The 12,909-nt window shown below is 35.5% G+C and overlaps 1 protein-coding gene across 1 annotated transcript in view; it reads right to left on the bottom strand.

Annotated features, from left to right (window-relative positions):
* The window catches only part of LOC137631151 (alkaline phosphatase, tissue-nonspecific isozyme-like), an 86,925-nt gene that overhangs the window by 25,669 nt on the left and 48,347 nt on the right, over positions 1-12,909 (bottom strand). The window contains exons 3-4 of the mRNA XM_068362849.1: positions 5,322-5,529; positions 4,857-4,997 (exon numbers count right to left, since the gene is read on the bottom strand). Coding sequence (XP_068218950.1) covers positions 4,857-4,997; positions 5,322-5,529 — 349 coding nt within the window. The remainder of the gene's footprint in view (positions 1-4,856; positions 4,998-5,321; positions 5,530-12,909) is intronic.

The following is a 12,909-nucleotide window of genomic DNA, read 5'->3' as shown; positions in this document are numbered from 1 at the left end:
GTTCCAAAGCAAAATTGGATCCATAAACCACTCGGGCAAACTTCGTTTTAGAACGTTTTAGATATGAAAATGGATGCTTGGCATTCAAAACTATTCCATGCACTGTTCTACAAAAGAAAGAAAAAACAAAAACAAACATAGGTGACCATTTCCATTGTTGTCTTTCCTTTTCCTTTTGTCTTTCATGAAGGGTTGGAAACACTTTTTTTGAAAGTATTTGAATTGATTCATTGCAAAAGGATACTAATCGGACATCAATGGATACGGGACCTTAAGTTACGAGAAATAAAAGGCACCTATCTAAAATGGTTCTGGTTTTCCGTCATTTTTTTGTATTCATAATCGTGTTGGAATGAATTGAGACCATTTAAAAAAAAGACAAGAAGTGAGAGTTAAGAAAAATCCTCTAAAGTTTAAAAATACTTTGTAGTATTTTTTGTATGTTGGAATGAATTAAGTGAGACCATTTAAAAAAGACAAAAAGTGAGTTTAAGAAAAATCCTCTCAAAGTTTAAAAATACTTTGTAGTAATTGAAAAACAGAATGACTGAACCTCACCATTTGAAAATAAAAGCCTCTCATGACGTCATCATGCCAGTTTCCACACAAAGAAGGAAGAATATTTATAGAAAAGATAAATAATAATTCAAAGAGCAAAATCGAAGTCTGGAAACCCGTCTTAAAGTACCGGTGACAGGGTGTCCCCTTGGGGTGTTATCCCCCCGAGGGTGAATACATGAGAATGATCCGAGGTTAGCACGGAGAAGAGTCTCTGAAGGGACGGTAATGTTCAGGGCTCCGATCACGGCGTCATCCAGGGCAGCGATCTCTTCCAGAGCCCTCCTCCCGTTGTTGTGATGGTGAGCTGGTCAATGCGACCCCCTGGCGTGGTGAACAGAAGCGATTAAGGGTCCTTTTCGGTTTGAGTGCCTATCGAATTTTAATGTTTTTTTTTTATTCCAATGTATGTATTTTGATGTGGAAAACCCAAAAATGATAACCATTTTGTGGAGAAATTATTAATTGATGGATGTGATAGGTAGTGGCTGTAAGGGGGTGGGGGTCGCAGGGCTAGGCCTAGGTAGGGGTACAGGGCCCTAGGTTAGGTGGTTGTATTAGGTTCGGTAATGTCCCGAAAATCACTGTGGCCTTAGGGGGGGGTCGCAGGGGGGGGGGGGCGGAGCCCGCCCCCCCCCCCCCCGTAGGCCTATGTAGGGATACAGGGCCCCTATGCTAGGTTAGGTGGGTTTTCTTAGGTTCAGTAGTGCCCTGAAAATCAAGAAAGCGCACAGAGAAATCGCAGCATTTCAGTAAGATATTGATTGATATAAGCCAATTTAAGTGTTAATAAATAATTTCTCCACAAAATGGTTATCATTTTACGGTTTTCCACATCAAAAATACATACTTTGGAATAAAAACAACATTTAAATTCGATAGGCACTCAAACCGAAAAGATCCGCGATTAATTCTGAACGGATTAGGGCTGTGTCTGCTCACACTTGTCTTCTGTTCAAAGGGTTTAGGCTGGAACAAAGTAGTTATTAATGGATAGAGAATATCACAGTTTAAAAATCACTAAAAACATCTGAAAAGTATTTCATTTGTTGTCTGGCGGGGCCTGCAGAGAGCCGTCCAAATTGAAGCTGAAAAGTAAATTATACTCATTAATGATCTGACTAGATATTTTCAGACATGATTCCCCAAGTTCCTTATTTTATGAACTTGTTATTCAATCTATAGCTAGAAAGGTCACTGTTCATTTTGAAAGAAGGCTCATCAAAAATGATTCCATATGCAACAGAAAGAAGACTTCAACTTAACCTAGGGCAAACTGATGCTAATCTTGGGTACCTTTTCGAAATTGCGCTTGTTCATCTCTAAGCTTTGCATCGATCTTTCTTTAAGTCTCTTTACAACGAGCATTTATGAAGCTTCATCTGTGGTGGAATAATGTGGGAGGTTGGGCTGTGGCACCCTAGCAGTACCAGCTGAACTCGGTTGAGTCCCTGGTTAGGCTGAAGGAACGTAGAGAGTAGAGGTCCCCTTTTTGTTTTGTTTCATTGTTGGTGTCGGCTACCCCCCAAAATTGGGGGAAGTGCCTTGGTATATGTATGTATGTATGTATGTACAACGAGCATTCAGGGAAGTTCAGGAGGTTCAGGGAAGAAGAAGAAGAGGGAGACCAAGAAAGAGATGGAGGGACTGTGTGAGAGGAGACTTACAGGAGAAGGGGATTGATGAGGCAGAAGCGCAAAATAGAAAAAGATGGAAACGGCTCATCCGCAACGGCGACCCATATAAAAATGGGAACCAGCTGGGAAGAAGAAGAATTCTATATATCTTCAAAACAACTGACGTGAGTGAGATGCCTCTTTCATTATTTTAATCAGTCAGATCTTTTTTTTTTTTTTTTTTTTTTGTCCATTTCACTAACACTCCTAGCTCCCATTCATCAGGTTTTGCCTCTTCATGCCACATTCTACAAATAATCTTATAAGTTTTCTGGGAGTCACTTCCCTAGCAGTACCAGCTGAACTCGGTTGAGTCCCTGGTTAGGCTGAGGAACGTAGAGTAGGAGGTCCCCTTTTTTGTTTTGTTCATTGTTGATGTAGGCTACCCCCCAAAATTGGGGGAAGTGCCTTTGGTATATGTATGTATGTATGTACTCCTTTTCGGCCAATATCATCTCAGCAGTTATTCCATCATATCCAGGGGCTTTATATCTCTTGATTTTTTTTTTTATGACACCATTAACTTCAAACACACACAATTCATTCATGGGTACATCAAGGTCTTCATCCGCTTCAGGTATATAAATCAAATTATTCCTTTCATCTCTCCTATTCATGACCTCACTAAAGTGTTCCATCCAACGTTACCATTCTTCATCTATGTGTTATAACAGATCCATGTCTCTTTTTGATGGTCATATGCTTCTTCTTTGCCGCAGTAGAGATTTCAATAATAATTCTAAGGGCAATTCTTAGACCATAGACACTCTCTGAATTCAGCTTTGTCAGCTTCATCTGCTTTCCAGTCTAAACATTCTCTCCAGTCACTCCCGGCTTTCCTTTTGACCTCACTATCAATACTGGAATACTTAGCATGCTCTACCTTGTGATTTTCATTAATTCCTCGAAAACGTTCAACAATCAATTTCTATCTTTGTCTCTTTTTTACAGTATCCCAAGTATCATTTGATATCTTTGGTTTTCTCCTTGTAACTGCATGCCCCAAGGCTTCACTACCAGCTGATTGATATAATATGTTCTTAATATCACACCATTCTTCATTAATTGTCTGCTCTTCGTCTCTTAAAGTCTCTAGACCACAAATCGATTCCTACATTCAATTGCAAAGGTTTATCCGTGTTCATTTTCTAGAAGCTTAGTTGTATAAAACCTAAGTAATCTCTCACAAATTTGTCCCTGATTGAAAGTTTCGTTAATGACAAAAATTACTTCCAAGAATTTTGTTTTTTTGTTTTTTTGTTCATCTCGTATTTTTTTTTTTATTACTTTTTCATATTTTCCATTTTCTCTACTAATAATCTTTCTATTCAACTCACAAATTTGCCCCTGATTGAAAGTTTCGTTAATGACAAAAATTACTCCCAAGATTTTTTTTTTTTTTTTTGTTCATCCGGTACTTTTTTTTTTTTATTAATTTTTCATATTTTCCATTTTCTCTACTAATAATCTTTCTATTCAACTCACAAATTTGCCCCTGATTGAAAGTTTCGTTAATGACAAAAATTACTTCCAAGATTTTTTTTTTTTTTTATTTCATCCCGTACTTTTTTTTTATTACTTTTTCATATTTTCCATTTTCTCTACTAATAATCTTTCTATTCAACTCACAAATTTGCCCCTGATTGAAAGTTTCGTTAATGACAAAAATTACTCCCAAGACTTTTTTTTTTTTTTTTTTTTTTTTGTTCATCCCGTACTTTTTTTTATTACTTTTCCATATTTTCCATTTTCTCTACTAATAATCTCTCTATTCAACTCCTAAAAACTAGTTTTTCTCTCTAATCTGACCTTTATCATAAAGCTTCTGGAACGAAAATATTGTATTAAGAAACAAGAAACAAGATGCTTGGTACTCCTTTGCCTATTACATGAAATGAAACAGAAAAATATGTGCAATCTACATAAATTGTAACTTTTTGATTCATTCCATGAATTCAAGGAACAAGGTAATAGTTTCATGAAAAGAGTATCCGATTCACATGCAGAATTAAAAAATAGAAATACTTACATACACAAAAATACATATATGCATACATATATGCATACACAAAAATATAGTATATACTGGTAGTGCTACTGGTGATGATGAATATCATATAATTGAGGCAATCCGTTTTAGTACGCTTTTTTTACTTGTGTAATGAAAGTTTAAATATTTTTTAGTCTTACCTAACACAATTATGATTGAATACAATACAGTAAGATAAGATCAGTTGTCAAAAAGTTTCGACAACAAAGAAAGAATTTATTCATAAATACTATAGTAAATATTTTTTAGTGAGGCAGAATTGCACCAACTCGCAAGGGTGCCCTTTTAGCTCGGAAAAGTTTCCAGCTCTCTGATTGGTTAGAATTATCTTGTCCAACCAATCAGCGAGCGGGAAACCCTGCGAGTCTGAGCAAACCTGCCTTATTATAAAAAATTGACTAAAACTCTGAAGCATTGAATAAGAGCTTCTTGATACAAGAGAGAGAGAGAGAGAGAGAGAGAGAGAGAGAGAGAGAGAGAGAGAGAGAGAGAGAGAGAGAGAGAGAGAGAGAGAGAGTACTTTCAACGTTATATACTACATTTAAAAACAAGGAAAAGAAACTGTCATTCACCTTCCACCATGAGGAAAAAACCATGTGGGTTTTTGCTCAAGATCTGAATGGCTTTGACGGTCATCTCAGCAAGTGACGGATCACCTGACGGACCTTTGTTCCTGTCCACCTCGAAGTCTAGATGCGAGTACCCGAAAATGCCTGAAAAGTAGAAAGAAAAAGCAGGAACGTTACGCCCTCGTGCAGGACTACGTGCCTTAAATACTATGGAATTGAACGATAACACTGTTATAATATATATATATATATATATATATATATATATATATATATATATATATATATATATATATATATATATATATTCTTACGAAGCTAGTCTAGCATGGGAGTAAATATTTTTTATCCTCATATTTTATTTGTGTATTTAAGAGATGTATAGCCAGCTTGTAAGGTGGGTCTCACTCATGTAGGATTAAGTACGTATATAAATTACATAAGACTTTTGTCATTCCTAATACGTACCCAAAAGATAATCGGTGTGACGCGAATCAACGTTATCAAACTGAGCTTTGTTCCAGACGTATTCTGCGTGCAAATCCCGAGCCTTCTTATCATGCACCCAATCATCGACGAGGTTTCGTCCATCTGTTCGGCGGCCTCTTTGATCCTGCTCCTCTCTGTCGGGTTCAGTAGCTGGGATCCAGTGGCGTCTGCCTCCTCCTAAGAGGACCTGCGAATAAAGCAGATTTTGGTCAATGTTTTTGGTTTCCAAAAATATCCATAATTGGTAATTTTACATTTTTCTTAAACTGAGAGAGAGAGAGAGAGAGAGAGAGAGAGAGAGAGAGAGAGAGAGAGAGAGAGAGAGAGAGAGAGAGAGAGAGAGAGAACTATTTTGAACTCTCATAATCATTATAATTATAATTATTATCATTACTATTATTATTGTCATTATCATTATTATTATCATTATTATTATTACTATTATTATTATTATTATTATTATTATTATTATTATTATTATTATTATCAGCTACGATATAACCCTAATTGGAAAAGCAGGATACTATTAGCCCAAGGGCTCCAACAGGGAAAATAACCCAGTGAGGACAGGGAACAAGGAAACAGATAGCATAGTGTGCCTGAGTGTACCCTCAAGCAAGAGAACCCTGATAAGGTTAAACCATTTGTATTTTGAGAGTTCATAATGATTCCCATAAGGTAAGTGAATTACAGGTTTCTTCATAAATCATAATAAATTGATTAGCAATACAATCTTCTAAGTTGAGTACACAAAATATCTCAATAATATATTTGTTCCATACATTGTCTAGTTAAGTAACCCAGCCACTGAGGGGGGCAAGCCAACCTCAACTTGGTGCCGGTCCCAAGACCGGGTAAATGGGGAGGGTTGGCGGCAGGAAAGGCATCCGGCCATGAAAAATTAGCCAAAACAACTATGGTCAGTGAGTATAATCACAATGAAAATTGTCTAGTTAAGTACTGCCACTGAGGGGGCCAAGCCAGCCTCAACTAGGTGCCGGTCCCAAGCCCGGGTAAATCGGGAGGGTTGGCGGCAGGAGAGGCATCCGGCCATGAAAAATTAGCCAAAACAACTATAGTCATTGAGTATAGTCAAAATGAAAATTGTCTAGTCAAGTACTGCCACTGAAATTAGACTTGCTGGGGGAGGGTTGGCGGCAGGAAAGGCATCCGGCCATGAAAAATTAGGCAAAACAACTATGGTCATTGAGTATAATCAGTATGAACATTTTCTAGTCAAGTACTGCCACTGAAATTAGACTTGCTGGGGGAGGGTTGGCGGCAGGAAAGGCATCCGGCCATGAAAAATTAGGCAAAACAACTATATTCATTGAGTATAATCAGAATGAAAATTGTCTAGTCAAGTACTGCCACTGAAATTAGACTTGCTGGGGGAGGGTTGGCGGCAGGAAAGGCATCCGGCCATGAAAAATTAGGCAAAACAACTATATTCATTGAGTATAATCAGAATGAAAATTGTCTAGTCAAGTACTGCCACTGAAATTAGACTTGCTGGGGGAGGGTTGGCGGCAGGAAAGGCATCCGGCCATGAAAAATTAGGCAAAACAACTATATTCATTGAGTATAATCAGAATGAAAATTGTCTAGTCAAGTACTGCCACTGAAATTAGACTTGCTGGGGGAGGGTTGGCGGCAGGAAAGGCATCCGGCCATGAAAAATTAGGCAAAACAACTATATTCATTGAGTATAATCAGAATGAAAATTGTCTAGTCAAGTACTGCCACTGAAATTAGACTTGCTGGGGGAGGGTTGGCGGCAGGAAAGGCATCCGGCCATGAAAAATTAGCCAAAACAGCTATGGTCATTGAGTATAATCAGTATGAACATTTTCTAGTCAAGTACTGCCACTGAAATTAGACTTGCTGGGGGAGGGTTGGCGGCAGGAAAGGCATCCGGCCATGAAAAATTAGCCAAAACAACTATGTTCATTGAGTATAATCAGAATGAAAATTGTCTAGTCAAGTACTGCCACTGAAATTAGACTTGCATCATTTGATAAGAGCTTTTGTATTTCAGCTTTTCTAACATGACATTCCCCGCTAAAGTCACAGCCGTGAAATAACCCTCAAACTTAGTTTCCAGCAAGAGAATGAAATTCAACTCTTGATCATATGTCGAGGAATGAAGTTGAACCCGAGATGACATTTACCCTTTGGAAAAACTTAAATTATACTTTCCATAAAGCGTGGAAATTGTAGCTCAGTGCAGCATACATTAGAATATTTAATTACGATATCATTAGAGTTAAACAGGAAACAGTTTGGATTATAAAAGTGCTCTTGGCATTAACTTTGAAGAATCTTTTTTAACAATATTCATTTATCAAATAAGTATGTATATATATATATATATATATATATATATATGTGTGTGTGTGTGTATATAATTATAAATATATATATATATATATATATATATATATACACACACATATATATATATATATATATATATATATAGAGAGAGAGAGAGAGAGAGAGAGAGAGAGAGAGAGAGAGAGAGAGAGAGAGAGAGAGAGAGAGCCTGACAATTGTTCTCTATTATATAAGGTAAATGGTAAGGATTGATTAATTTGGCTTTAAATCTGTCTTAATTTAAATATGTATTATATTGGGCTTTGCACTTCAGTCGCTTGGAGCTGAACTCGAACTTCAAACTATTGAGCGTGTGAGCCAAACTGGAAAATAATTTCTCCCTTCATTTTAATCCAGTTTTAGATATCTTTGTAAGCGTAGCTATATATTCAAATATATTCCAGACAATCGAATAGAGTTAATCTTGGCTATTTAAATAAAAGAAACAAAAATGTATTAATTTGTTAACGGCTTAAACTACTTGGTTACATAAAAAAGGGAAAAATTTTATCATTTTCTTTTTATTATTATTATTATTATTATTACTAGCCAAGCTACAACCCTAGTTGGAAAAGCAAGATTCTATAAGACCAAGGGCTCCAACAGGGAAAAATAGCCCAGTGAGGAAAGGAAATAAGGAAATAAATAAATGATGAGAATAAATTAACAATATATCATTCTAAAAACAGTAACAGCGTCAAAACAGATATGTCCTATATAAACTATTAACAACGTCCAAAACAGATGTCATATATAAACAATAAAAAGACTCATGTCAGCCTGGTCAACATAAAGCATTTGCTCCAGTTTTAAGGTGAAGTGAAGCAAATTACACTTTATTTTGATCACGTTCATCAAAAATAATTCGAGCGTAAGAAATACTTTAGTTGATACATAAGCTGGACTTTTCTTTTAATCTATGACATTGATCTTGCTAGCAAATCGTCTCTTATTATTATTATTATTATTATTATTAATATTATTATTATTATTATTATTATTATTACTATTATTATTATTATTATTATTATTATTATTATAGTTTATACATGAAATATGTTATAAAGTTATTGTTATAAGATATTTTATTTTAATTGCTCATTACTTTTTATATGGTTTATTTATTTCCCTATTTTATTTGAATTGTTCATTACTTCTTATATGGTTTATTTCCGTATTTCCCTTCCTCACTGGGCTATTTTCCCCTGTTGGAGCCCTTGGGCTTATAGCATCTTGCTTTTCAAACTAGGGTTGTAGCTTACCTTGTAATAATAATAATAATATTATTATTATTATTATTATTATTATTATTATTATTACTTGCTAAGCTACAACCCTAGTTGGAAAAGCAGGATGCTTTAAGCCCAGGGACCACAACAGGGAAAATAGCCCAGTGATTAAAGGGAACGGGGAAAAATAAAATATTTAAAGAACAGTAACAATATTAAAATAAATATTTTCTATATAAACTATGAAAACTTTAACAAAACAAAAGGAAGAGAAATTAAATAGCAATGGTTTGATTTTGGAGTGTCCTCCTAGAAGAGCTGCTTACCATAGCTATAGAGTCTCTTCTACCCTTACCAAGAAGAAAGTAGCCACTGAACAATTATAGTGCAGTAGTTAGACCCTTGGGTGAAGAAGAATTGTTTAGTAAGCTCAGTGTTGTCAGGTGTATGAAGACAGAGGAGAATCTGTAAAGAATATGCCAGACTATTCGGTGTATGTGTAGGCAAAAGGAAAGTGAACCGTAACCAGAGAGAAGGATCCAATGTAGTACTGTCTGGCCAGTCAAAGGGCCCCATAAGTCTCAACGGGTGGCTGATGCCCTGGCCAACGTACTACCTAACTTTAAAAGTTCAAAGTTGGAGCAAATGTTTTTATGTTGACCTGGCTGACATGAGTCTTTCTATAGTTAATATATGACATATCTGTTTTTGACGTTGTTAGTAGTTTATATAGGACATATCTGTTTTTTGACGTTGTTAATAGTTTACATATAACATCTATTTTGACATTGTTACTGTTTGTAGAATGATTTATTGTTAATTTGCAATCATCATTGATTTATTTCCTTATTTCCTTTCCTCACTGGGCTATTTTTCCCTATTGGAGCCCTTGGTCTTATAGCATCTTGCTTTTCTAACTAGGGTTATAACTTGGCTAATAATAATAATAATAATAATAATAATAATAAAAAGTCAGCTATTAGTTTCTGCATATGTAGCATATGTCAATATAAAGTTAAAACCAAACTTTTCACCTTACAATATACGGAGAATTCACATTAAACCAAAATCTTTAAGTTTTTACGTACGGAATTATGAACCAAGATTTTGTACATCGAATACGACATGATAAGGAGACTAAAGGAATGTAATATTGACGCTTGATGATAGAATATAAGATGAAATAAAACCTCCCTGTCTGGTGATCTGCTGGACTGGGGTTCCAGACCCCACTCACACTTGATAGATTCTTGTAGAGGCTGCAACCTCACCTTCCTTGTCAACTACGGATAGGTGATTTGGGGGAGCCTATAGATATATCCGCTGAGTCATTAGCAGCCATTCCCTGGCCCTTCCTGTTCCTATCTTGGGTGAAGGGGCTTAGGCGGTGACCAGATATATATATATATATATATATATATATATATATATATATATATATATATATATATATATATACACACACACATATATATATAGTGTATATATATACTGTATATATATGATAAATTTTGCACATTTAGACGTGTTTTTCATATTAAAATAAGCCATATATATTTTTGAATAATGTCTGGATTCTCTTAACGACCTCGGGATCACAGCCCCAGGCGAAATCACACAAAGACAAGAGGTTGTGACCGGCCGGGAATCGAACTCTGGTCGGCAAGCTTGTATAGACAGTGACTAAACCACTTGGCCACGAAGATATATATATATATATATATATATATATATATATATATATACATATATATATATATATATATATATATATATATATACAGTCACTCTCTATGGCATTGTCCTGCTATTGGCAATGTCCTTTGCCTCTGCAATTCTTGAGCGAGCTTTAAACGTTTATTTGAAGCATGAAATAAATGTTAATATCAGTTATAGAATGGCAGACCCTATGCAAAAGTATATTCATTATTTGCCTGACATTTTCCAACCCTCTTCTCCCTCTGGAGTTAATGAAATGAACAAATACCACCAAAGAATGTGAACACTTGGAACACAGTCTTCCTCCAACACATATTCTTCAACTCTCTCTCTCTCTCTCTCTCTCTCTCTCTCTCTTCTCTTTCTCTCTCTCTCTCTCTCTGCTGTCTAACCTCTCGGATTCTCACTTCATGTCGATCTCTGAGTTGTCCAAATATGTTCATATTTATTAAGAAATACCAAATAATGGTTATGCATAATAACATAATTACAAAAAGGAAAGTATCCAGAAGATAAATACGTCTACAAACAATACATCGAGAGAGAGAGAGAGAGAGAGAGAGATGAGAATGTTGAGATGGATAGTTCTTAATTATTCATTAACCGTTCGAGGTAAAAATTTGACAAGTACAAAAGGGAATAATGGCTCAGTATGTAATGTTTGAAAAGAATACAAATGAATAGAAAATGAGACTTTGATTGAAATACCTTAACGATTCTGTCTAAATATTTGGAATGAAAAGGTTCATTCAGAAGGGATACCTTTTTGTAATAAGTTAAAAGTACCGATTGGACGTATGTCAGAATTTAGATGTTAAACAGAAGGAAAAGATAGGACGATTGCTCCTTCTCTGCTTAATATGTTTAATTGCACGTACTGATATGTTAATATCGCAGTACAAACAAGTTTTAAAAATAATCCTAGGCAAAAAATTCAGGACGGAAGAAAAATTTCTTTATCAGTTGTTTCAGTTTAAGGATGGGTCTATGGAAATATGGTTTACTTCACCAAGAAGAGGAGGCTGAATGTTTGATCATGAAATTTCTTGTAAAAACGATAAACAGTGATTAAAGATAAGAATGTTGAGCGACTAATAAAATCAAGAACTACCGGTTATTATTATTATTATTATTATTATTATTATTATTATTATTATCATTATTATTATTATTGAGGCCCTTGTCAGGCTGGGAGGAACGTAGAGAGTAGAGGTCCCCTTTTTGTTTTGTTTCATTTGTTGATGTCGGCTACCCCCCAAAATTGGGGGAAGTGCCTTGGTATATGTATGTATGTATGTATTATTATCATTATTATTATTATTATCATTACTAGCTAAGCTACAACCCTAGCTAGAAAAGCAGGATGTTATGAGCCCAGAGGCTCCAACAGGGAAAATAGCCCAGTGAGGAAAGGAAACAAGGAAAATAGAATATTTTAAGAATGAATGGCTCTTAAGAGGTTTCCTTTTGTCTTATACTATAATAATAGTTACTTGCATCAATTGCAGACTACGAAGCCTGTATATCATACCACAAGCATTGCACATCAATGACCTCACCCAACGAAAAGCCTGAATTTACTTCTGAATCTAATGAAACAAAGCTTAGGCTAGATTAACAAAAGACGGAGTGGGGAGATGACGTCTTTGAGAACCACTTAAAAGTTTGGAGAGATTATTATTATTATTATTATTATTATTATTATTATTATTATTATTATTATTATCACTATCCAAGCTACTACCCTAGTTGGAAAAGCAAGATGCTATAAGCCCAGGGGCTCCAACAGGGAAAAATAGCCCAGTGAGGAAAGGAAATAAGGAACTAAATAAATGAAGAGAACAAATTAACTATTGAAGGCAGTGCAAGAAGAGCAGTTCACTCATTTTAAGCCCAATTTAGAACCAAAAGAAGTGATATCAGTTATAGAAACATTAATTCCAATGATATCATAAGGAAATATTCTTCAGTTAAGCCTTATTCAACCACTACAACAACAAATACAGCCGTTTCTAATCCACTGAAGGACACAAGGCCTCAGACATGTCCCTATTCATGTCTGGGCTTTGGCCAGTTTTCATCATCATGCTGGCCACTATCATATGGTGATGGTGAGGGACTTCAGTCTGATCGCTTTACTGGAAGCCAATCTACTATGGGTAACGTGTCCCTGTCTATAGTCAATTTTTTTTAGCGAGGCATATTTGCACCGACTCGCAGCGGTGCCCTTTTGGCTCGGAAAA

The sequence above is a fragment of the Palaemon carinicauda genome, chromosome 39 (assembly GCF_036898095.1).
Source record: "Palaemon carinicauda isolate YSFRI2023 chromosome 39, ASM3689809v2, whole genome shotgun sequence".
In the NCBI taxonomy this organism is placed as follows: domain Eukaryota; kingdom Metazoa; phylum Arthropoda; class Malacostraca; order Decapoda; family Palaemonidae; genus Palaemon; species Palaemon carinicauda.
This window is presented reverse-complemented; position numbering and strand designations above follow the sequence as displayed.